The sequence below is a fragment of the Equus asinus genome, chromosome 7 (assembly GCF_041296235.1).
Source record: "Equus asinus isolate D_3611 breed Donkey chromosome 7, EquAss-T2T_v2, whole genome shotgun sequence".
Classification (NCBI taxonomy): Eukaryota; Metazoa; Chordata; class Mammalia; order Perissodactyla; family Equidae; genus Equus; species Equus asinus.
This window is the reverse complement of record NC_091796.1, coordinates 18295225-18321385: the sequence shown is the minus strand read 5'-3', so window position 1 is coordinate 18321385 and position 26161 is coordinate 18295225. Positions and strand designations below refer to the sequence as shown.

General features: G+C 46.1%; 1 protein-coding gene and 1 long non-coding RNA gene across 9 annotated transcripts in view; both read right to left on the bottom strand.

The window, feature by feature from the left end:
* Positions 1 to 26161, bottom strand: part of ALPK2 (alpha kinase 2) — a 119911-nt gene that overhangs the window by 81097 nt on the left and 12653 nt on the right. For 6 of the 8 annotated variants that reach the window (XR_011504385.1, XM_070512939.1, XM_070512938.1 and 3 more), the window contains exons 2-3: positions 22044 to 22171; positions 18711 to 18828 (exon numbers count right to left, since the gene is read on the bottom strand). Coding sequence is in view for 7 of the 8 variants with exons in the window: in XM_070512939.1 (XP_070369040.1) it covers positions 18711 to 18828; positions 22044 to 22167 (242 nt within the window). In the remaining variant the exon portion in view is untranslated. Of the gene's footprint in view, positions 1 to 18710; positions 18829 to 22043; positions 23544 to 26161 lie in introns of those variants that run through there. The other 2 variants (XM_044774796.2, XM_044774798.2) reach the window with 2 other exon arrangements.
* LOC139045640 (uncharacterized) lies at positions 16905 to 18704 on the bottom strand. Its single transcript, XR_011504388.1, has 2 exons — positions 17888 to 18704; positions 16905 to 17118 (listed from the first exon to the last, which is right to left on the bottom strand). It is a non-coding gene; the product is annotated as an uncharacterized lncRNA (long non-coding RNA).

Here is a 26161-nt window from a genome sequence, read left to right as displayed (position 1 = left end):
GACAAAGAAATTATAAATAAGAACCATATAGAAATTCTAAAGTTGAAAAGTCAATAACCAAAATAGAAAATTCAGAGGGCTCAACAGCAGATTTCAGCAGGCAGAATAAAGAATCAAAGAACTTGAAGACGATAATTGAGATTATCCAGTCTAAGGAACAGAAAGAAAAAAGAACGTAGAAAAATGAACAGAGACTCAGAGACCTCTGGGACACCATCAAGCTTATAATATTGGCATAATGAGAGTCCCAGAAGGGGAAGAGAGAAAGAGAGAGGCAAAAAGAATATTCAAAGAAACTGGAAGTCCCTAGTTCAGAGGAGGGATTGCAATGATAGCTTGAAAGCTTGGATTTTTTATCACTGGCAACAGATACTTTTAGTTTTTCCTTAAGTGGCAGGCCTACTTTCTTCGTCTTTGACAAAATGTCTGCCAAACATCCAAGGCTGAATAACCATCATTTGTTCTTTCAACTAAAAATTGTACTCCATGAAAAAAGTGGTTAGTTCAGCTTGCAACTTAAACAATCCTACAGGCACTTTTCCTCAAGATGACCATCATTTCAAGGAAATCCAGCCGAGGCACTCTGCACATATTTCCCATTTCATTACACAGGGTATTAAAATGGCTTTTACGTGAGTTGACAAGATTTAATAAAATTAACAATTTTTACTGATGCATCAAGGGCATTATTAAGTAAAACTTTTTGTTTATTGGTTTGTTTTTAACCGTGACTATACATCAGTGAAGAATTCTATGACAACTAATATAGTTCGGGACCACTGCCTTAATTCATGCTAAGACACCAACAGTTTTACCATCCATTGCTTTGTACCATCAGTCACATGTCAACACAGTGAAAGAGGCAAATAAGGTTGGAGTATTTTTGTGATAATAGTTTTGATCTTGTGGACCCTCTGGAAGAGTTTTAGGGACCCCCCCCACAAGGATCCATGGACCACACTTTGAGAACCACTGATGAAAGCTATTCACCAAGAGAAGCTTTAAAATGCTCTCAGCATTCTCTTGCAGCGTAACACGTGGCAGAGAAGTGCCGTTGGACGCTGGAAGGTGGCACTAGCATGGAGGGTTGACTGTTTTGCTTGGTACAATTGTGTATGTGCTGTCTTAGGCAGATGACTTAATCTCTTTGGGCCTCAATTTCCTGATTTATAAAGAGAAAGAAGACCTATATCTGGACTCCACTCTCCAGAGATTCTGATTTGATACTCAACACAAGGGTCCACGTGTTGTAGTTTTGGGCAGGAGGAGGCTGGTTCCATCAATGCTAGGGGTCTAATCCTAGAAGTTCCCCAGGATCCCTACAACTTAGGATGGTTTTGTGCTTTGGGAACAAGGGTTCTAAATGTGACTGAGAACTAAGAGCACAGGGCAAGTATCCACAGGACTAGTAACCCTATCAAGAATAGGAAGACAATGGGGCCAGCCTGGTGGTGCAGTGGTTAAGTTTGCATGATCCACTTTGGTAGCCAGGGGCCCACCGATGTGGACCTACGCACCGCTTATCAAGCCAGGCTGTGGCAGGTGTCTCACATATAAAATAGAGGAAGATGTGCACAGATGTTCACTCAGGGCCAATCTTCCTCAGCAAAAAGAAAAAGAGGAGGATTGGTGGCAGATTTAAGCTCAGGGCTAATCTTCCTCAAAAAAAGAAAAAAAAGGTTAGGAAGACAAAGGGTCGGGGAAGAGGATATTAGAAACGCAAAAAGAAGATATGGAATCATTATTTTTTTCTCTAGCTACCTATCAAAACTGACATCGTTGGGGGCCGGCCTGGTGGTGCAGTGGTTAAGTTTGCATGCTCTGCTTTGCAGGCCAGGGGCTTTTGGGTTCAGATCCTGGGCTTGGACCTACACACCGCTCATCAAGCCATGCTGAGATGGAGTCCCACATACAAAACAGAGGAAGACTGGCACAGAGGTTAGCTCAGCTGCAATCTCCCACATACAAAATAGAGGAAAACTGGTACAGATGTTTGCTCCATGGCAATCTTCCTCAAGCAAAAAGAGGAAGATTGGCAACAGATGTTAGCTCAGAGCAGGTCTTCCTCACCAAAAAAACCCTGACATCATTTTAAATCGTCCTCATCATTATAACACCTTAACAGGTGTTGTGTTCTCATGTGCATTACTTCATACATCTACTTATTCATGATGAAGGTGGGTGATTCTACTGGCACAAATGAAATCAGTTACGTCTGTGTGGACTGAAAAGTAGATTGCCTTGGCCTGTGTTGCTGCTTTTCTCCTTTTTGTCTTGCTGAGGTCACTCCCCTGCTCCCAAAAAACTCTCCCAACAATATTAAAATAACTGAAATTCAAACTATGCAATCTGACCAGGCGCCCAGAAGACAGGGTTCAGAAGGGAGGACGCTGAAACTGTTCGGCTCCGGGGAGAGTTGGAATCCTCTCCAAGATTCAGATATTATTTCATTTTATTATGTATTCCACCTTCCAGTGGAAGAAAACAAGATCTGGGAAGGAACTGTCAGCATGTCTTCACCCAATCAGCCAGGAATGTGGGGGTGGGGAGGCCTCCCAAGTCCCCCCGCCCCCCCCTCCCCCACTGGCTTGGGCTGCGCATTTTCTGAGCCTGCCTGCCTGCCCATGCGGTAGGGAGGGGGAGGGGGCTCGGCTCAATAAATACTTATGTGATGACATCCGTGTCCTTGCCACAGTCATAGCACCAGGTGAAGGTCATCATGTTTTCTTATGTTGTCCGTATTTTATTACTTGCCTAACTGCTGCTGTCAATAATTTCATTATTGAATTATTCAGAGTAACTACAGGAATGAGAAAGGCTCCGGTTTTTTTTCATGCCCCAAAGCTGTGTTTGTTATAGAGAGAGAAGAATTCTAATCCTAGAGACACACAGAATTGCTTGATCATATTTTCTACAGCTAGATGCATTTCAAAACTGACGAGATTCCGCATATATTTACCAATTTGTTCAGTGACTTATCCAAACAGTTACTGAACCATACGTCTGAAGAGGTGACAGGGGCCCTGGAGCTGTGCCGCTCCTGGGCCTGTGTGCCTCTTACCCACTCTGCTCTGCACACGGGGCTGACTCCTTGAGGCTGCGCCTCCCCAGCTCCCAGGACCGCTGGCTTCCTGCTGCATTTGACCAAGAGAGGCAGAAGACTGGAGGATGGGAATAGGGCAGAAGCCAGCCTCAGGTGCTATTTCTAGTAGGCTACACGTCTCCTGTAGCTCCAGGTCCCACAGGACAGGCCACCAGGGTTCCAGCTCCTGCCCTCTGATGGGAACTAGCAGTCCTCCCCACTCCCTTTGTCTCTGTAGCCGAGGAGATGGCGGCTTCCTGCTGATGCTGATCTCTGGGTGACCTTGCTGCCCCGTTTGGCTCAATCCCCTGTGTAACCCTGCATTTAAGGCTTGAAAATGGTCTTCCTGATTAGACCCTGACTGATACAGAGATGATTCATTTTACAGATGTTGGAACTGAGGCCCAAAGAAGACGAGACTGAATTAAGTTACGCAGCTGAAAAAAGAATTATAAGAAATGTCTACCATATATAAGGCACTGTGGAGGAGATTCAGAAAAGATGTTAAATTCCTAGGCCCTTCCTCAGGAGCTTCCCATGCAATAAAGGAAATGAGGGGTCCATACAAATAGTTACAGTATAGGACAGTACGTGTGAAGAGCCATTAAAAATCAAACTAATTGCAGAGATTCAGAGGAGAGGGATGCAAGATAATGAGGGAAGTCTTCCTGGGCACATAAAAGCTGTAGCTGGCCTAGGAAACACACAGTAGAATTTGGCAAGAAGGATGGTGTATGCCTGGGGTTGGGGTGGGGGTTCTGATCATTCCAGGCAGAAGGAATAGTCTAAAGGGCTGGAGGAGGTACAACCGCTCCAGGCCCCCCAGGAAACAATAAACTTTCCTTTATTTGGAACCTGGGGGAGTGGCAGGCTGAAAGGTAGCACAATGGCATTATTTACTGTTTAAAGAGGACACTTCAGAGAGTGAAAAGGGATGCTACTAAGATTTACCCCAAACCACAGGCAGAAACTGGGGCCATGCCAGGGAAACTGAGGCTGGCCCGGGCAAATCAGGAGGAACAGTCACCTACCAGGAGGTGGGCAGGGCCCAGATGGTGGGCGATTTCCCATCCCAGACTGAGGGCTTTGGACCTCGGGCTCTAATTCACTGGGAAGCAGGTCAAAGCAGCCACTTAGGGAGGGATGGAAATCATTCTGTAAGATGCCCGCCACATTTGCACAGGGTACCGGGGGTGAGGCTGTAGCCCTCCCGCTCACCACAGCTGATACGACCTGTGGCATCTGGTTGAGCAGGAAAACCCCACTCTCTTATAAGTCCTGTTGGACCTACAACTATATATGCCCAGCACTGCATGGGACTCGAGAAGGGAGACAAGCAATTGGTGGCGTAAGACTTGACTCTTTCCCTAGGGGAACAGCCAATTTTGCCGAGATACGACTTTCAGGTATTAAATACGAAGCAGTACGCAATTTGCAAACTCTAGTGTCACTGAATTCCAAAAGGCACAGTGGAGGCAGTGAGCTCTTGTGGTGGCTAGAAGAGGGAAGTTCACAGTGGCCTGGATCTTCAGGGAACGGAGCCAGGAGCGTGCAACTTGAGCCCAACAGGGAAGGATTAAACTTTGGCTGAGTAGGGAGGGCATTCAGGGCAGATGTCCCAGTGCTGGAACGAGCAGGTCATGTGTAAGGATCGGTAAAGAAACGAAGCTGGTGTGTGGGGAGAGCGCCCTGAAGACCAGGAGCTGTGGGTTGGAAGGTGTAGAATTCTGCTCAGGAATGCAGCATGCATGCGACCTGCAGGGGAATCATACTTTTCTTCTTGGCCCAAGTGCGCTTCTGAGCAGATCGGAGAGGCAGATCGCAAAACCAGGACGGCATAGTGGTTAAGGGACAGACTTAGCAGCAAGTCTGCCTGGGTCACATGCTGCCAACTAGTAGAGGATGGGTCTTCACCTAGGCATGTAGGGGGAACGGTTTCCCAGGTCTTGTTTGGCACAAAAGTGCTGAGCTTTTGACAGTCTTTTGAGCTCTGGGAGCAGTGCAGACCGACCAGACTTTCTTTGAACAAGAAATGAGCAAACTGACTTCAGAAAGGAAAAAATCCTGCAGCCTTATTACCATCAGGCTGAGTTAACAGACAACTGATCCCTCTTATCAAAAGAAAATTCAAGGGTAATTGAAAACAGTCCCCACCTCCCACCTCCCAGGAGGCCACTAAGCTGGCTTAGTGTCCCAGTACGTCTCCAGAAATCTCAAGGGACATTGCAACAATAGAAAACTCCCAGATTAAATGGTAAATGCATGAAAGACATAGCATCTTGAGAGCGGGACAGAGAATAACACACCACTAGACACTGGCCCAGAGGACTCAGCATTCTGTTACAGAAGTAAGTGAATTTAGAATTCTAAAGGACTGATGTTGCTCGCTCATCAAATGCTCAGAATGCCCAAATCCAAACTCTTGACTTTCCTATCCAAACCTGCTTCTTGTCTCAAAAAATTACAATTCCGTTCTACCCATTGCTCAGGTGGCATACCTTGGAGTCCATCTTTCACTCCCCTCCCACATCCAGTCCAACAGCAACTCCTGTCAGATGAATCCAGAACCTGGCAGCTTCTTGCCGCCTTCTCCAGGACCATCCTGGATTGGGCCATCTCATCTCTTGTCTGAATTACTCTAATCTCGGCTCACAGGTCTCCCCACTGCATCCTGTCTGTTCTATAGACGGAACATTCACAATGCTGCGGCCAGCATCATCCTTTTAAAGTACAGCCGGAAAAGATTATTTCTCCATTTAAAAACCCTCCTATGTGTCCCCATCTCATTCAGAGATCCAAAGTTGTGATCATGGATTGTGGCCTATAGGACCGTACAATCCTGCCTCTCAGACTGTCCCCCCAGGCCAGCCCCATGGCCCAGTGCTTAAGCTTGCGTGCTCTACTTTGGTGGCCCGGGGTTGGTCGGTTGGATCCTGGGTGTGGACCTACGCACCGCTCATCAAGCCATGCTGAGGCAGCATCCCACAGAGAGGAATTAGAAAGACCTACAACTAGAATATACAACTAGGTGATGGGGCTTTGGGGAGAGGAAAAAAAAAGACCCTTCCCCTACCTTCCCACCCCCAACCCCCCACTTTCTCCCTCTTCTCCAGCCACAGTGACCTGGCAGGCACCCACCTCTGGCCTTCTTTCTGCCCTTGCCGTTCCCTCTGATGAGAACACATCCCTCCCTAATTCTTGCCCTTCACATCTCTGCTCCTAGCACCTCATCAGAGAGACCTCCCTCCCTGACACTCCTTCTGTCCCTCGCCTTCCTTTATTCGTTTTCGCCTGACACTTTACTGGTTTTGCTGGTGTGTCTAATGTGCCAATTCTCCTCTATCCCTATCCATGAGACAGGGGACTTTACTGTGCTCACTGCTGGATCCCCAGGGTCTCGAACAGTCCCTGCCATATAGCAGGGCCTCAATTAGTCATTTTTGAAGGAAGTCCTCATGATCACTTCTTTTTGAGTTAAACTCCAGCACATGCGTTAATAGATTTTGTTTTGGAGGACAGCTCTGGTAGAATGAGATGCAGTGAGTGATACAATAGGACCCAGGGGCCCTGGGAGACAGAACTCTTGGCTTCTAATCCTGGCTTTGTTCCTAACCAGTTGTTAAGAACTTGGATGGGTCCCATGATCTCTCCGGGCCTTGGATGATCTATAGAGTAAAAGGATTGGACTAGACCAATTAAATCAATATTTCTTAGGAATGGGACCTGAGCATCAGTACTTTTTAAGAGTTCCCCAGGCGTAATATATACCCAGGAGCGGGAGAATCCCAGAATATGCGCACAAATCGACTGTGATCTTGTTAAAATGCAGAATCTGATTGGCTAATTCTGGGGTAGGGGCTGGGATTCTGGCGTTCTAACAAGCTCCCAGGGGATGGTGCTGCTGGTGGTCTGAAATCTACTTAGAGTGGCAAGGTCTTAGAGTCACTTCCAACTCTGACTCCAACATTTCTACGAAGAATGAAAGTCCTTCTATTAAATTCTCAGAAAAATATCAGCTGTCACTTGACTTGCTGCTCAATTTGAGCTGAGTTCCCAGTAAATGCCTGGCAAGCTGCCCCTGCACGCAACTCTGTGGCTGTTCGAGTTGATTTTGCTTTTTTAAAAAACTAATTGCTGGACCCAGGCAGGGAGAATGCACAAAACCAGACCTAAGGACTTCTCTCTCAAAAGCAGCCTGGGAGACTTGTGGTCAGGGAGAAACCCGTCACAGTTTAATTGCTTCTCTTTGCCTGCTGCTCTGTTGTCAGGGCCTTGGTGCCTGCTGTGTCCCTCTTTGTCATCTTTACCAGGTCATCTTATGGTGCCTCTGCCTCCTCCCATCTTCTGGTGCCTGCTGGGTGAGCAGACGCAGCAACTGGCAGGAGACAGGAAAGCGAGGAGTTGGCAGGGTGCCTGGAGGAGCAGCCCCATGTCGGGGGAAGGCCAGTCAGGGCTGGCAAGGAGGAAGAATCCCCCCCTGCTGGAGCAGCAGCCCAGGGAATGGGGAATGACAAGGACAGAAAGGGGACAGCCATGCAGTGACCAGAAGCTCAGGCTCCCTGGAGTTCAATGGATGACAGGAGTTGCTGACATGGTGACCTTCTCCTACCGCTCCTGCAGGAGGCCTTTTCAAATTATTTCCTGTCTTCACAATCCCCTTATACCGTATAGCATCTACTAGGAGGTGGACCACCAAGAAGCCACAATAAATCAAATCATTTCCCCACGTTCAGATGGCTGCCCGTGAAATGGTTTGGAGGGGAGGAATGGGTTTTCCTCGCCTCTGTTAGGGTCCCTGGCTGGGTCTGAAAGTTAAACTGACAGAGACAGAAGAACAGGAGAGAAGCACATAAGTTTTATTGAATTTTTACATGTACATGAGCACCTTTACAAGAGAATAAAGACCCGAAGAGGTCACCACAACAGGAAGCTTTTAAACCTTTTAGACAAAGAAACAATAAATTTGTGAAGAATTGACAAGAAAATGGGGTTTGGGCTAGAGGGAGGAAAATGGTGGGGAAGGAACTAGGAAGATAAGCGTGAGCTGAACAAGGTTAGATTGTACAGATTTCTTGGCCCCCAGTTTCTCAACTCTGGTGACAAGAAGGTCTTCCTCCTTCCAGTACAAGGAGGGCAGCCTTCACGTGGCAGTTTTATGATCTATTCCAGGGAAGAAAGGCAAGGGGAGAGGGAGATCAGAGTGACCTTCCTGTTTCTGCCATTTTTTAAAAAATTTCTTCAACTTAAAATATTTAATATGCTAAGGTGCCATATTTTGGGGTAGCATGTCCTGAACCCCATCAGCTCTTTCTCCTCGCCTCAGGGTAAGACTCGGTGAAAAATATAACTAGAGCACTGAATGCGTCGTGTAATTCACCCCACAGATCTTCACTGAATGTCTCCTGAGAGACAGGCACTGCACTGGGTGTGAGACATCCCGCAGAGAACAGATCTGACAAGTTTCTGCTCCCATGGAACTTACAGTCCAGGTGGGGGAGACTCACAGGAAACAAAAATATGAATAAATACACATCATGACTGGAAACAGCCCAAGTGTCCATCAACAGGTGAACAGAATACCAAATTCTGGTAAATCCAAACAATGAAACACTGCAACACTGTTCAGCCATGAAAGGAATGAACTACTGACACACCAAATGACATGATGACTCTCAAGATAAATTATGTGGAGTGAAAGAAGCCAGACACAAAAGAGTACATGCTCTATGATCTCATTTATATAAAATTCTAGAAAAGACAAACTAGTCTCCAGTGACCAAAAGCAGATGGACTGTTGTTTGAGGATGGGTAGGGAGAGAGGGGCAGAAAGGTGGCATTGCAAAGGGGCACGAGAAATCTTTGGAGGGTGATAGATAGGTTTGCTATCTTGATGGTGGTGATGGTTTCATGGGGGTGTGTGTGTCAAAGCTTACCAAATTGAACATTTTAAATATGTGTAGTTCATTGTATGTCAGTTATACCTACACAAAGCTGTGTCTTTGCACACATACACACATTATGTCATGTGCTATGTGCATGCTGGGGTCAGGCGGTGCCATTTTAGACGGCTGGTCAGAGAAGGTCTCAGTGATCAGGCGATTTTGAGCAGAAACCTGAAGGAAGTAAGAGAACTAGCCATGGGGCTCTCTGGAGAGAGAACATTCCAGGTAGAAGGAAGAGCAGTTGCAAAGACCCTGTGGGAGCCTACACTAGGCCTGATGAACATCTTTGAGCTCTGTAACAGCTCAGACCTGAGTTAACACTTCAAGATCTGGACCAATTGCCCCAAGTTTCATATACTCTCTTGTGTCTGTGCTGCCAACCCAGGCAGAGTCCACGTCTTTGGCCTGAGCCTGGCTTCTTAACACCTACATAAGGAGTAGTCACACTACACCAGCCTGAGAATCTGCATTAAGATTCTCATTCCAGAGATCTGTTTGACTCCATCTTCTCTGAAATGGGCAGACTGCCTGATTCCTTTTTCAAATTTTTATGACTAAGAGTGACTAACTGTGTCTAACAAAACACAGAAGACCTCAGGGTACAAAGAGTTACCATTTACTCAGCATTTGCTAAGTGCCAGGCTCTGTTCTAAAAATCTGAAGTGCATTATTTAATTTAATTTTCACCCAACCCTGCAAGGTAGATACTATTATTATTGCCACTTTACAGATATAGAAACTGAAGCAGATAGAGGATAAATGACATGCCCAATTAAGAGGGAGGGCCAAGATATGCAGCTGGGCAGTACGACTCTGGAGCCAGCCCTCGTAAGTACCCACATATGGCCTCACAGAATGCTGCAAATCTCTGGTTCTTAACCAATAGGTCCCAGGACACTCCCACTGGCCTGGTCCAGGCCTGTCCCTGTACATGGCTGGGACCCCTTCCATATTTGGGGCAGTCCTATAGACTGAATTGTGTCCCCCTAAAATTTATATGTTGAAGCCCTAACGCCCAATGTGATGGTATTTGGAGATGGGGCCTTTGGGAGGTGATTAGGGTTAGGTGAAGTCATGAGAGTAGGGCCTTCATGATGGGATTAGTGCCCTTAGAAGAAGAGATACCAGAAAGCTTGCTCTCTCTCTCTCTCTTGCCATGTGAGGACACAGCGAGAAGGCAGTTGTCTACAAGCCTGGAAGACGGCCCTCACCAGACCCTCACCATGCTGGTACCTTGAACTTGGACTTCCAGCCTCCAGAACTGTGAGGAAGAAATTTCTGTCTTTTAAGCCCCCTAGTCTATGGCATTTTTGAACACATTAATACAGGGAGGGTCAGATGGACCATGCCAAGTCCAAACCCCTCTCATAGGTTGAGCACATTCTTGGGTTCATCTGGGCTCATGTGTGGTCTTGAGGGGGTGCTGGAAAGATCCAGAGTATCGGCCTTCCCCACTCATGTGAATAGCACTCAAACTGAGAGACCTGGGTTGACCCTGGGAGCTGAGGGGTTGAAGGTGCTGGCACTGGCCCAACCTTGTAGGTTCTAGAAGAGGGAAGTGGCATCTCTGTTTTGGAGACAGCAATCCAGGCAGGCAGAGTGATGGAGCCTGGAGGCAGGGAGAGAGGAGGAATGGGGTCCAAGACAGGCCGTAGTTCACAGAGAACTCTAAGACAGAGCAAGGAGAGGAGATGGGTGGAAGGCAGGAGCAGGAGAGGCTTCTGGGCGTAATGGGGCAAAGGTGGAGGGAAATTTCATGGGAGGCCCTTGGCTGACTGTACCAGAGAGAGAAATAGGGCTGGGCTGGTCAGGACAAAGATACATGTTGCTAAATTGAACTTTGTTCTTGGTCCTGCCCCCACTGCCCTCCCCCCAGAGCTGGAGCAAAGGGACTCACAAGGCCTGATTTGGTTCCAGCTCTGGTCCTAACTAGCTGTCCACCTTTGTCAAGTAAGTTCTTTATGATGTTCACCTTTAAAAAGGGAGTTGGTCAAATGATCGCTGGTCATAAGGCTATGATTTCTACATCAGAGAGACCCCCATCTTTTCAATCCTCAGAAATGTCTGACCATGATTCTGTGATTACTATTTGAGACTGAACTCCATTTGGCCCAAGAACTTCCCTGATGTCCCTGGTCTGCTCTAAGTTCTCAGAAAGTGTCTGTGGAGTGACATTTTCAGGGACATTCAGAACGTGTCAGTTTCCAGTGATCAGTGCACATTTTTTTAGCTCTCCAAGGTCTTGGGATGGGCTCTTGGATCAATCTGTCACCTGCCCCCTGCCCTGAGAGTCAGCATCATGGTGGGAGCAGCAGCCCAAGTCCAGTCCCCAGGAAAAGATGAGTGAGCACACAGGAAAAGCCGCACACCCCACGGTGTGGCTCCAATCACCATTCACTCCTGCAAGACACTTATGTACAAAGTCAAAATCAGAATATGACGACGGGCAGTGGATTCTCGGCAAGGACCTATCACCCTGGGGACTAAATGGGAGCTTCTCGTCAGACCCTTGAGGCTCATTCAAGAAACACTCCAGGCGTGGGCTAGGGAATGGTCACGATGTGTGCCTGCTGAATTCATTCAGGAAGAATGCCGAAACAGCCCGCCTCGGCTCCATGCTGGGAACACAGAGGCCTTCCAGGTGCCAGAGAGTCATCTTAAGACTTATTACACCTACTTAAGCTCACGGGAACTCGAAGTTGACAAAATGCTTTCCAACCTTGGATGAAATGCCTCTTCTGTCTTAGCCAAGACACAGCAAGATTCAGTCATCTTTATTTCTACCCAATGATTCCTTCATCAAACATGTTAATTATATTTTATCCTCCAAGAGGGAAAGAGCAGAGAGGAAAAATGCTGCCAAACTAAGCTACCTTTCTTACCTCCAAATTGTCCTATTTTTAACCAATTCCAAAATTATAGTTCAGTATGGGGAACATCTTCAAGCTGCTAACAAAATAACTGTTAGTCATAGAATATTCTAAATTCTTTGCATGTGTTGATTTAATCCCCATGCCAACCCTATAAAGCAGGTCCTACATCATCCTCATGCTGTAGATGAGGACACTGAGGCTCAGAGGGGTTAAGTAACTTGACTGAGATGACACAGCTTCTAAGAGTTAGATCTGGGAGTTAAATCCAGACAACCTGCCTTCAGATCCTTGCTCTCAATGGTGGAAATAATCTCTTGTCCTTTGTAAGTAAAGTTGATGGTGACAACTGTACCTTTAGCAGGATGTGTGCCTTGAGGCATTTCTTTCAGGAACGGAGACATTTTTAACTGAGTCACGTATACAGCTTGCCCTCTGTTTCCACAGGTTTTGTATCTGCAAATTCAACCAATTAGGGGTTGATTTCCATCTGTGGTTGGTAGAATCGATGGATGCCAAACCTGCAGATACTGAGGGCCAACTGTATTCCTTGGGCTACAGCATTTTACAGTACAGTATAAAGGACTTGGGCCTCAGGGGATTTTCGTATCCGAGGGCATTCCAGGAACCAGTCCCCTGCAGATACCTAGGGACGACTGTCCTCATTTGCTCAGCCTCATTCACCACCCCAATTAGTTTTTCAGACATTTGACAAGGCGTTTGTGTTTCCCTGGGTGATCATGTGTAGAAAGAGGCTGATGGCGCCACCAGGGGCCTAAGTCTTTGCTCACACAATAAGGACTTATGACAACTCTGCCTCCTAGAAACCAAAGTGGCTTCAGGAATATAACAGTGTCCCAAGGCTCCTGGGGTCTGTCTGTCCAGCCAGACATGAGGAATAACAGAGAAGGCCAAGACTTCACTCAAGTCCAGATTCCACCTTCTAAAAACCATCCTAACAGAGTTTCCAGTAGAAACATGTATATAACAAAAAAACAGCTTCAACCCTTGTGTCTGGGTTATAGCTCTCCTGTTAAATATCCGTTCCCTTCTGGTCTTTGAAACTTCTCCATTGATTCTAACACTTTTCAAAACTATTCATATAAAATTATTCTGGCTCCGAACACACCTGGTATTATAAACCAGGACAGAGTAATTCCTTCAGAGTAATTCCGGGAACACAGTGCTTTTAGGGCATGGTCAGCAAAATGAGATTAACAACTAATATTTATTGCACACTTAAATGCACACTTTGTTCATCGTTTTGCATGAACAATCTCATTTAAATCACTACAAAAACTTGTTTTATGAATCAAGAAACTGAAGCACAAAGAAGTTAATTGACTTGTTCAAGGCCACACAGCTAATAAGCGACAGAGCACGAAAACAGGAAAAGTGTGGGTTTTGAGGAAGGAATTGGAGAATTTTATCATCACTTACAAACACATGAGGCCATGGAGACAGGAAGTAATAGAAATCCCAGCCCCTGCCCCCAGGAGTTTACATTTCAACACAGAAGAAAGGACATAAGCAAAGCAGAAGTTACTAACTTTATGCAACTGATATTTATTGAGCACAAGCTATGTGCCGGTCACTCTAGGTGCCGGTCTAGGAACTGAAGAGACAGCAGTCTCATGGAGCTTCAGGCTAGCTGGGGAGACAGATGGAAGCCAAACAAAAGAATAACAGGAGGAAAACTAACACGAGGTGAATGCTGACTGCTGTTTCATAGAAGGCATTCAGAAGCTTCCTGAGGTGGTATATACTCCGGAATGGAGCAACCATTTTCAGGGGTCAAGGGCTTGTCCATGAAGCCCCTGGATCCGTGCGCTCGCGCTCCTCCCCGCAGGATGGGTGGGCTTGGAGAAGTGGAGTGGGGGAGGGAGGGTGTTCAGGGAGAAGGGATCGGGGCAGGCGGGACTGGTCCTGATGCTGGTGAGGACGGCGAGCTGCTCCACCTGTCCCCCAAACAGCAAGTGAGCAGGAGGGATGGGATCCGAGTTTGGAAGCGTAGCCATGTGGGCAACATTGGAGAAGGAAAGGGCTTCTACTGCCTAATGTTACTCATGTTTGACCCCTCCCATGACCCTCTGCTGCCCCAAAACTCCTTCACAGACTGGGTATTGTTTTCAGGATAAAGGTGCAGACCCCTTAACTATGGCACGTGGGGCCCCTGGGGTCCAGACCCGGCCTGCCCTTCAGTCTCGTCTCTCTCACCTTGAGGTTCTCCTCCTCTGGGAGCCCTCCCTACCCTGCCAGGGACGGAATGCACTGCAATTCCTCCCAGAGGCTGTTCCCACCCTAGGGAACAGGCTTATCCTCTCCTCCCTCTCTACCCACCTTCTCCAGGTGGACTCCTGCCATGCCCTTCGAGGCTTATTGCTGGGAGCACTTCTTCTGAGAAAACTTCCCTGTCCTAGCCCCCAGCCCCTGACACATCCCTCACCCAGCAGAGTCTGACTTAGCTGCCCTTTCTCTGGTCTTGCAAGATGTCTTCTCTTTACCTCTATCTTAGCACATACTTGGTGTGGTGTAATAAAAAATAAATAATTGGTCCTTGTCCCAGCTTCCTGGCACATGGCTCCTAAAACCCTAGGAATCTCTGGAGTGATAAGTGTGTCTTTTGTATGCTAATGAGATGACTGGTGGCGGGGGAAGGGGGGGGCGTTGGGGGGCCCCCTAGATAGCTTCGGAAGTGGGGCTGGTTACCAGAAAGACCAAGGCATGATTAGAGGGTTGGAACTCCCAGACCCACCTTTGACCTCCAGGTAGAAGAAAGGGGCTGGAGATCCTGCACCTGGGATCTGAACCTGTGAACCCCGGGCTGCCGAAGCGGAGCACGCAGACACAACCACTATGTCACCAGGCCAGCCCCCATAAAAAATTTTCTGAGCTAGATAAAAAGGTTCCCGAATAGGTGGTTTAAAAGGTTAATTAGGTATTAGATGGATGGATGGAGAGTGTAGTAGATTACAAAATTTGGCCAAGAATTCGTCTCACCCAGTTACGCATGTCCCATTGCAATGTGACTGCCACTCTGCTCTTCAAGACGTGGCATCTATTTTCCTGTCTCTTAAATCTGGTCTGGTTCTGTGATTTGCTTTGGCCAAGAGAATGTGGTAGGATTGGTGTGGTGGTGGAGCTCAAGAAGACTTGCAGCTCCATCATCCTGGAATGCTGCCCTGAGACCATGGTATGGAGGAAGCCCGTTCTAGCCTACTGGAGAATAAGAGCCCATGTGGAGGAGAATGGAGGTGGCTCAGCCAATAGCCAGCAACAACCGCTGGACCTGTTGGTGAAGCCATCTGGGACCTTCCAGCCCAGCCAATCCTCAGACTGATTCAAGAGACATGTGAGCATGAGCGGGCCAGGCAAAGCAGCAGAGGAACCAGAGCCAGGCCACAGAATTATGAGAAATTAATGAGCTGCTGCTGTTTCGTTTTTTTTTTTTTAAAGACTGGCAGCTGAGCTAATCTCTGTTGCCAATCTTCTTTCTTCTTCTTCTTCTTCTTCTTCCCAAAGCCCCCCAGTGCATAGTTGTATATTCTAGTTGTAGGTCCTTCTGACTCTGCTATGTGAGATGCTGCCTCAGCACGGCTTGATGAGCAGTGCTAGGTCTGTGCCCAGAATCCGAACCGGTGAAACCCTGGGCCGCCAAAGCAGAGCACACAAACTTAACCACTTGGCCACAGGGCCAGCCCCTGCTGCTGTTTCAAGCACTCTGTTTTGTGGTGGTTTGTTAGAAAGTTTCTCAACTTCCTCACTATTGACCTTTCAGACTGGAGAGTCCTTTGTTGTAGGAGACTGCCCTGGGCAATGTCGAATGTTTAGCAGCATCCTTGGCCTCTACCCACTGGATGCCAGTAGCACCCCTCCCTGGTCAAGACAATCAAAAACGTCTCCAGCCATTGCCAAACGTCCCCTGGGGGCAAAAACGCAAGTGACCCAGGAAACCTTCTTATTGATTTTTCCTTCAAAATTTTGAGTAATCAATACCCACTTTGGTGGTAGAGTTGGAAAAATGTTCTTTGCCCTTGACCCATAGATGCCTCCCAGGTGGCCGGGATGAACTCAGCTTCTATCTTGGGAACCAGCACTACGTTATCAGATAAAGTTGGTCAGCTCTATGCCAATATAGGCGAAGGGCGGCACAGTTTTTAAAATTAGAATGCTCAGACACATCACATATTAGTTTTCTAGAGCTGCTGTAACAAACTACTATAAAGAGGGTAGCATAAAACAACAGAAATTTATTCTTTTGCAGTTCTGGAGGCTAGAAGTCCAAAACCAAGGTGTTGGCAGGGAAGGCACTAGGAAGGAATCTTCAGTTGGCCGTTACCAACTTCTGGTGTGGCTGGCAATCCTTGGCATTTCTTGGCTTGCAGGTGTATCACCCCAATCTGCCTCTGTCTTCACACAGTCGTTTTCCCTCTGTGTGTATCTCTGTTTTCTCTTTATATAAGGACACTGGTCACTGGATTAGGGCCCATATCAACTCAGTATGATCTCCTCTTAGTTCACCTAATTACATCTGCAAAGACCCTATTTCCAAATAAGGTCACCTTCTCAGAGTCCAGGGGGCCTGGACCTTATCCTCCAGTAGACTAGACATGAATTTTGGGGAGGATACTGTTCAACCCTGTACACACCATGGGCAGACTGGCTTGTGGTGACTGTGCATTCATTTCTCCTGGCCATTGTCCTCACCTGGCCCTCTGCAGGGCGGGCCTCCAGCCCAGCCAATGCCAGAGGGGTGCTTGCCCCTCCCTCTAACCCAGGCGCTCCTGCCCCATCCACCCAACTTCCCTGACCCACCCTCCTGCCTCACTTGTAATCTCTGCTGTCCCTCAGCACAGCGGGATATGATTGTCACCACCAAAGGATGCCTCCCTGCTGTGGAGAGGAGTGTCTCTCTCTAACTGTGGGTTCCCCGACAGATTTTTATCTGCTGCTTTGCTGCCTTTCTTTACATTGTGTTCATAAGAGACCACAATTCCCCACTTTTATACACGTGGTCGTGACAACTTGCTGTCACTCTGAGGTAGAAAACATCTATTTGCATTTTCTTCCCCTTCTCTCAACCCCCATATCTTCTGGGGGAAAAAAAAAAACCAAAACATTTTTTTCACGCTACAGTACAAACCCTCCTGTAATTATTGATGTTTCTGTCCTTTGGAATGCTTTCTTGGCTTTCCATTTCTCTTGCCTGCCAAGCACACTTGACCTGTGGTAATGTGAAGGTCACAACAGTGCGGATCAATCTCTTCCACGCAGTCTCATTTGTCCAAGGCACACAGTTTCATGAGATGAATGAGATTAGAACAGTGTGAGCAGGACAGCATAGGGAGGATGGGGGAAGGGGTGCTGCCAGGTTGAGGAGAGGTAAGATCAGAAGGTTGATCAACATGGCAGCAGGGCTCTGGGCCTCAAAGCAGAACTACAGATTAGATGTGTTAAACCAGAAAAAGCCCTCGGGAAACACAGAAATAGGAACTTTCAACTATCTAAGAATGCAGATTTAATGACCCAAAAACTAAACTCCAGTAGATAAAGGAAAGTACTTTTCTTTGGGGAACTATGAACTAATCTGGTGGTTTATGGTGTATTGATAATGGCAAGAAAATTTGAGACTAACGTTGTAACTAGCAACTAACTTAATCTTTGAAGGGCATTTGCACAAAATACCATTCATTTTCCTAACCAGCATTTAACACACTGGTAGATGTCAAACTACTTTGCAGATGAATATTTTAGGACGTAAAGCATTTTCTATCTTGGGCAACATGTTGGAATCACCTGGGGTCTGGAATGAACTAGTCAAGGGTGAAGGCAAAGCATTAGTGGGTTTTAAAAGCTCCCCAGGCAATGCTAATGGGCAGCTACAGTGCAGAACTACTGGTATAAAAAGTCAGAACTTACGAAGATCATTACTACCCAGCACATTTACTACTAAGCAGAAAAATGCAATCATGTCTATTATCATATTACCCTACCATTAGTCCTTGCATCAGGAGTGAATACTTTTTCCAGAAACATCAAGCTTTTTCTTCTGGCTAAAAAGTGAGTACAGTATTTTCACTTAGCGTGAGACTAAAATGAATCAATCAAGAAATTATGTATTGAGTGATCAGAGGGTCAGAGGCAAGGGTGGAAAGCATACAAAGTAGTACAGAGTGTAGATCTTCAAGGATCTCACCATCTAGACCAGAAGTTGGTAAACTACAGCCCACAGGCCAAATCTGGCCCCTCACCTATTTCTCTAAATAAAGTTTTATTGGAACACACAGCGATGCTTTAAGAAAAAAAAAAAGGTATCATCTATGGCTGTTTTTTGCACTACAATGGCAGAGTTGAGAAGTTGTGACAGAGACCATCTGGCCTTCAAAGCCTAAAATATTTACTATCTGGCCCTTTTTAGAAAAAGTTTGCCAGCACCAATTTAAACAAACTAACCACCACCACCACCACCACAAATATATACATATATATGTCTCCTATTGTGCTTCTTAACTTTCCAGAGAGAATAAGATTAAATTAAAAGTTCATTTAATGAATGAAGACAGCTGGACCACCTTGAATAAAATTCTAGATCAAGTTGTAATTCCATCAGTGGCAGCAAATGAGGAGAGTGTGACTAGTTACCAGGCAGAGCTCAGCAGAGTCACTGCTGATGCCTTTGCTGGTGCCTAACAATAACATCTAACACTAGGACTTTAAAAGCAAACGTGAGCCAATCTTTTGGCCTTACCTCTAGTAACAGCATAGGAGAGAATACAGGGGTCCTAATAAACAGTCCACAGAGGCTCACCCACTTACCAAAAGAGATGTAACATGTGAATATACTGATTCTCAAAGGATTCATAACTGGAAATAATGCCGCTCTCATCTATGGCTTGACCATTCTTATACCAAGTTACCTCTGGCTTGGGCTGACCTGATGATAAAGAAATAAGAATATTATTATTACGTTAAGCATTTTTAGAAAAGAAAGTCATAAAGTTATGAACAAGAATGGGTAATAAGCAATAGGGATGAGCATGAGTGATATGTCAGTGGGGAAACTGGAAAATCTTCCTCTCATCGATAGATACAAAGGCATCATTCAATAAGCACTACTGAGCATGTTATGTGCCTACAGTGGGGCTGCTCTGGGTGGAGATGGAGCATAAAAAATGAACAGTGTTGTCCCTAATCTCAAGGAGCTATTAAGAAAAATTATCTAAAACTTAGAAATAAGGCAAAAATGTGGATAGTATCCTCTTTTGATGTCAAATGGGGACAAGGATCCACCTCAGAATTATCTAGGGGAATGTACTTTGTTTCATTCAATGATTACCACTGATTAAAATTCCCAGATTTAGTTAAGTTACTTGTAAACTTGCAGATTTTTTTCCAACAGAGATGTAAATAATCTCTGTCTGGCAGAAAAGATAACTCGGTAGTTATGGTTTATTGCCCTTTAGGACACTAACCAGTGTTTTACCTAACCCAGCAATCTTATCCTAACAGTCCTTTATTAAACTGCCTATAAATATCAAATTCCTCAAACAGTCTTTGACCAGGTCTTAATACTTTCTGGTTCCCTCTTTATTTAAAGAACTGAATAACATCTTTGAAATGTTCATTTCATATTTGCATGGGGGTTGCTTCACCTTTTGGAGAACTGCAACAGTGCTCAGAGTTGAGTGTACATTGTGGTACAAAAGAGGGTCGAACAATGTGGATTAGCAAATGCCCTATCTTCTGAGGATGAAGGAGTCTGGAATGCAGGTTTCCCAGGCTGGTACTGTGCATATGTGACTGATGTCATTACAGAAATTGACCTATGCTTTCTCCCTCAGAAGAGGATCTTCCTCGCCTGGTGATCATTAACCGGATGGGATGCTAATTGGCTAATCTGGTAAATCCCCCAGGAATTCCATTTACCCCTTGGGGGTTTTTTCCTCTTGTGACAGGGCAGGAAAGTTTCCAGTGTGTCCCAAAGAGCTTTGTCACTAGCCTCCATGTCACTGAAAAACGTATCGAAATGTGCCATATATACAGGAGGAAAGCCCGGTATCTGGAAACAACACGCCATTCTGAATCCATCCCAGGAACATTCTTGTGTTTCTGTCTTATTTATCACATGATTTTTGACAAGCAATCCCAGAGACCACTGAGAGAAGAACTCCATGTTTTTCTGAGACATGTACCACGGATGGGACCCGAGGATGCTCAGAGCCCCTGTCTCATCTCATTTTGGGTCTCCCAGCTAGGCCACCTCTGTGCCAACACCATGAATGTGCCCTGTGGTAACTGGAGGTGTTCTCTTTGCCTCCTCCTCCAGGTAGGCACCTGAGTAGTCATTCCCCGGAGCCAGGAGCAGACAGAGCTGCAGGCAAGGACACGTCCTTCTCCGGCAGCTGCTTGGCTGAGTCTCTTGCAGGCAAATGACTAAACCACCAAATATGAGCTTCCCTGAAAAACCATCAAGGAAGCTGCTGATCGTAATTCACTTCTGCCTGCCCCCCTTTGTCAGTTTTATTAGATTCCTTCTTAGGAAGCATTTAATTGCACCTTTTTTTGTGTGTATGTGTCTTTTGAAGAGTGTCTATAAAGAATGCATGAGCTGGGCCTGGGGAACTCCTGCTCATCTCCTGGACTCCAATTTCTCATTCAGACTGATCAGGGCTGATTGATTCCCTCAGTTTCTTAATGGCTGACTCGTTTTTTCCCTCTGTGGGGTATAGATCTGAATAATCAGCCAGAAATGAGACTTGCATAGGGAAGTGGTATCTTGTACCTTGTGGGTGTTTTCTTTTCTCCCTCCACTTGCTGGAAACCTCACCCGAAAATCCTACCCTTGTTTTTTAAGCCTACCTGCAAGTCACATATTGAAAGCCACCTCCAGAATGTTGCACAAGTATCTGGCTAATGTATATGGGGACCAGTAGCCAAGTTTAGGGAACATCCAAACACTGGGCCTTCCTGGGGAGTCATGGGGTCCTGCTCTGAAGGCTCAATAGTGGCTATGTGCCTGTCCCGCTATTTGAATGGCTATGGACAACACTGAGAAAGGGCGCGGCGGCTCAGCTCTGGGCTCAGAGAGGCTGAGTACACAGTTCTACACCCCAGCTTCCAGACTGAAGACGAAAATTGATTACGACTCCTGCTAAGGAAACGCAGCCATTTCAGAGGCTGGCTCTTCTATCTGGACTTAGAAAAAGGGATCGGGGGACAAGAGCTTTCTGTCTGTTCACAGGAAAGACCACTGGTGCCTCCATGTTTTTGAGGGTAGAGACATAATCCAAGAAAGAAAGCAACCCACAAGGTACAAGATACCACTTCCCTACCTGATTATTTTGCTTCTATTTTCCTTTGTTTTTCCTTTAAAGATTTTATTTTTCCCCTTTTTCTCCCCAAAGCCCCCCCGGCTATGTAGTTGTATACTTTTGGTTGTGGGTCCTTCTAGTTGTGGCATGTGGGATGCCGCCTCAGTGTGGCTTGGATGAGCAGTGCCATGTCCAGGCCCAGGATCCGAACCAGTGAAACCCTGGACCATCGAAGCAGAGTGCGCAGACTTAACCACTCGGCCACGGGGCCGGCCCCCTGTTTTCTTTTAATAACAAACCCTTTTTACCCCTGGGGTGGGGAGGGCACCAATTCTGGCTCAGCTGTAGGCCGTTTATTATCCAGTCAAGGGAAATTCCAGTCCCTGCTTTTCCTCCACCTGTGCCTTGGATAGAACCCCTTCCTTGCGGATGAGCACGACTGAAGAGAGCAAGCAGCGGAAGACACGTTTAGCCAGCCTGAGGCTATCAGTAAAAGAGCGAGGGAAGAAGAGTTCAATAAATTGCCTAAAGTGACTTTACTCACGCCATTCCTGTGTGCCACAGGAAATTTACAGTGGATCATCTGAAAAATAACCAGCGTGGGAGTTGCCTAAGCAAGAACCACAGTGTGACACGAGGAAGACCACTAAAATGCATCCAGGAAGTGACTCAAGGAAATCTTTTGGAAAAAAGTTATAGAGGATTTAGTTGCTCAATCGGTTACTCAGAACTAACTTCCCAGGTGATTTTCCCAAATGATGTTTTAATAATGCCTTTGTGAGCCAAAAACCCTGATCTGCAGGGAGATTTCAGACGGCGATTAGCTGGTGATCATTACCAGATATTATGCAGTGAAGCACAGTGTCTGACTTCTCAGGAACTTTCCGGGAAAGCAAAGTAGATAAAAAACAAAGTGTGCGCCTCTGGGGCCCTCCTGGGTCGGCCATCCTTTCATGCCACATGAATCTGAAAAATAAGAACCCCAGGCATCACCATTTGTTCTGACACTTCTCTGACTTTCCTAGGAATTCGAGAAACCACGCAGTCGGTTGACGGCTCTTGAGGAGAGAGGGAGCATGGAGTTGCTCTCCTGGCTTACAGAAGGCCGGGTGTCGGCATTCAGGCTGGTGGGGAGGTTGGAAGCCCTGGGGCAAGCTTTGTCACCTGCAGCACTGCTGGCCTCTGGGCCCAGTGCTTGGTTGCGGGGCTGTCATGAGCACTGTAGGATGGTTAGCAGCATCCCTGGCTTCGATCCACTAGCTGCCAGTAACGGCCTTCCCCAAAAGTCACGACAATCAAAAATGTCTGCAGATATTGCCAAACGTCCCCTGGGAGGGCAGCCCCAGTTGAGGACCCATCGTCTGAGGTAGATCGCAGGGCAGCCAGAGCACAGATTGAGAGGGAAGAATTGCATGAGCCTGTAGCTGGTGCCACCTCCTCTCATCTCTTTCTTTCTCTCCTTAAAGACTTTTCATATTGGAGTTAAAAATATGTGTATGTATATTTGCCTCCAAGAAAAGGAGATGACTAAATGCAAACAGGAGGTACTTTGAAATTGGGAAAGCACTGCTCCTTCCGAGTACCAGACAGGTTCCCCCAGGGAGGGCAGTGACTGGGCTAGCATTTTTGAGCAAGCACGTATTCACAGATACAAGTAGGCATTAAACTCTTGATTAGTTACCAGGTATATCATTTCATTTAATGTCTCCTAAACTACCTAAATGGTTATCAATACCTCCTACATCTTACAGATGAAGCTCAGAGAGGTTCAACAGCTTGCTCAGGAGCACACAGCTCACGTGGCTGCAGCTCTGGGATCCCCTTCACAGCTGTGCAGGCTGACACCTTCAGGGTGTAAGGTACTCCCGAAGCTGCGCAGTGCACAACTCACACAGGTGTGTGGCAGCCCTAAGAACGCAGGTCTGTCTAAACCCAGAGGACCCTTTCCACTCTATCCTCTGGGTACAGTGCTAGCCCCACACTGCCAAATCTATCCTTTGTGGAGCCCAAGTCTGGAAATAACATTTTGCTCTATCCAAACAGTAGGATCCCACTTCTTTCATAGGTGAGCAGTTCTCGTATACCAGGAAGCTCAGGAAAAGGAAAGCCCACACCACAGTAGGACACATTTAGCATGAACAGGTGAGGGGCGCTTAGAAGCTGCAATGGTGAATCCAGGGATGCTGAGGGTCCTAAAACAGAAGCCTGAGCTAAGCTCTTGCTGGTAGAGGCTGGATCTCAATGGCCACAACTTTTGTAGAAGGGGCAACCCCCCTCCGTATGGGCGTAACAGCTTCTAAGCCATTCAGGACCAATTCCTCCTTCTTTCCTCCCACTTTTCCAGGTTGTTTCAGATACCTTGAGAGACAGAGTGCCAGGGACAAGTTTCCTGACAACAGTTCAAGGTTTCACCACCACCTGAAACCTTCCGATGAGTGGGAAGTGAGTAGAAGGTGAGGGAATTGGGACGGGAGGTGGTCAGTATCTGAGGACTCTGCCCCTGCTGCAGGGCTGGCTACACAACTTGCAGGGCGTGAGTCAAGATGAAAATGAGGGGCTCCTTGTTCAAATATGATTAAGTTATTAAAGATGGCAACAGCAGAGCATTAAACTGAGCGCTGGGGCCCTTCTGGGCACAGGGCCTGTGTGAAGGCACAGATGGTGGGCCCACGCAGCCAGCCCTGGCCGGTAGACGTGTTCCTTGGAAAATCCTGCTTATGAGTGCCTGCTCGTCCTTCCCTCTGAGGCCTCTCCTGCTGTTCCTGCTGTTCCCACAGCATTTCCTGAACCTCCAGATGTTCTGTTTAGAAATAGGGTCAGTCCTCAAAAACAAAAAAGCATTCCCAAACTGTTCCCATGTGAAACACCCGAGCTCTGTGAATATCAGGGTGAAAAAAATTACTTTAGGAGAGCACCCCGCCTTCTCCTCTCAGGAAGAGTGTGTGCAGGAAGCAACTTTGCGCTGAGACCTGAGGTTCAGGTTAATGTGTAGAAAGAGCGGTCAAGTTGAAGACGTCACATGTTAGCATCAAAAAGGAAGAAAACTGCATGGGCGTGAGACAGAGCACATGCATGGCCTGGGAGAGAAGTTTGAAGAGCTGTAGGGATGTGGGGAGAATTATTGAGCCAGAGAGATTGAAAAGACGATTTTAAGAAATTTTTCTCTGTGATTGTGAATTGGACCCTTTGACATTCTTTAATAAAGACTCGAGTTGCATTTCCAATTATTTTTAGTTAGAGGACTTTTTAAATGCAACTATGCAGAGATAGGACCACATAGGGTCCTTGGTTGACATGTGTTATATTTAAAAGCATCGTAAGCGCCTCTCAGTGTAGCTGGTAAATTAGTTGCACAGAACAGGAAGAAAATTCATCCGCAAGATGGCAAATAGACAACTTCTTTCCAGATTAAGCGACAAGTACATGTGGTAGTTGAGGAATTGGAGGGTTCCAATTGGTATAAAAAGGCCAGCTTTGACACTCGTTATTCACCTAGAAATCACAGTAATATCTAACGGAAAAGTTGTTCTTAACTACATTGAAAGAAGTATCTAAAAAAAAAATTCAAAAGGACAAGTTTATGATAGCCATCTTGCACAAAAATGAAGATGTTCAGAGACAACTTGGTGAATATTGTTGAATTACTGTATGAATAAATAAATAAACCGTAATGAGTATGGGTCCAACAGTAAACGAAGAACCAAGAAAAATGAGTGGGGACATGCTGTCCTCTCACTGCTGAGGAAAGGTGGGCCCAGCCTTGCAGAACATGTGCAGAAAGAAAAAGCTTTTCTGTTAACACCAGTGTATTTACTCATCCTATTTTAGAGGTTCAGGCTGGTGATGGGAGCTAGAGCTGTGGATTTGATTTGAGACAAAAAGTTGATATTTCTCAGGATTATTGAGCAAATAATTTTAGGGCTAAATGTAAGCATAAGGCAGAAAGAACAGAATCTAAGTCCAATTTTATTTTTTAATTAATTAATTTTTTTATTTGCTGAGGAAGATTTGTCCTGACCTAACATCCATTACCAGTCTTCCTCTTTTTGTGCTTGAGGAAGATTCACCCTGAGCTAACATCTGTGCCAGTCTTCCTCTGTTTTGCATGTGGGTCACCACCAAGCATGGCCACTGCCAAGTGGTGGAGGTCCACAGCCCGGGAATGGAACCCAGGCTGCCAAAGCAGAGCATGCTGAACCTAACCACTAGGCCATGAGGCTGGCCCCAGAATTTTAATTTTTTGTTGGCATTTTGCAACTAGAAGTGCAAATTGTATTCACAATTTCATCAACTGTCCTTGACTCAATACAAGATATGGAACAAGGCTTGGCAAACATATAAAAGCGCAGCTTTAGAAAGAAAGAGAGAGAGAGAAACAAAGAAAGAAAAGGAAAAAAAATAAAGAGACAGAGAAAAGAGTATTAGATTTAGAATCATCCTGCACAGAAACATATTTTGTGTATTTATTGCTGGTCTGGTAAATTTCCCAAAGATAAGAACCATGTAACTTACAAATTTTGTATTTTCAATTAGTATATTGATTTGGACATGGAGCATAGTTAGAGTTTATTATCAAAGAAAAGCAGTGGGCCAGGAGTGAGAAGCTCTAGTCCTGACCCTTCCTTTTATAATTTTTGAATGGCAGCATAGCAAAGGTGATGAAGAGCTCTAGACCCAGATACTGTAGGTTCAAATTCTGACTCCACTCCTTACGAGCTCAATCAGCATGTCACAACCTCTCTGTGCCTCAGTTTCCTCATCTGTAAAATGGAGGCATAACAGTTGCATATACTTCATAGATTGTTGCAAAGATTAAATGAGTTATTGCCTGTAAAGCTCTTAGTACATTGCCTGGCACAAAAGTAAATGCTCAATAAATGTTAGCACTAATTATTAAAAAAAAAAAGGTCTAGCTTCAAGTTGGAAACACTAGGTCATCTGGCTCATTGATCAGCT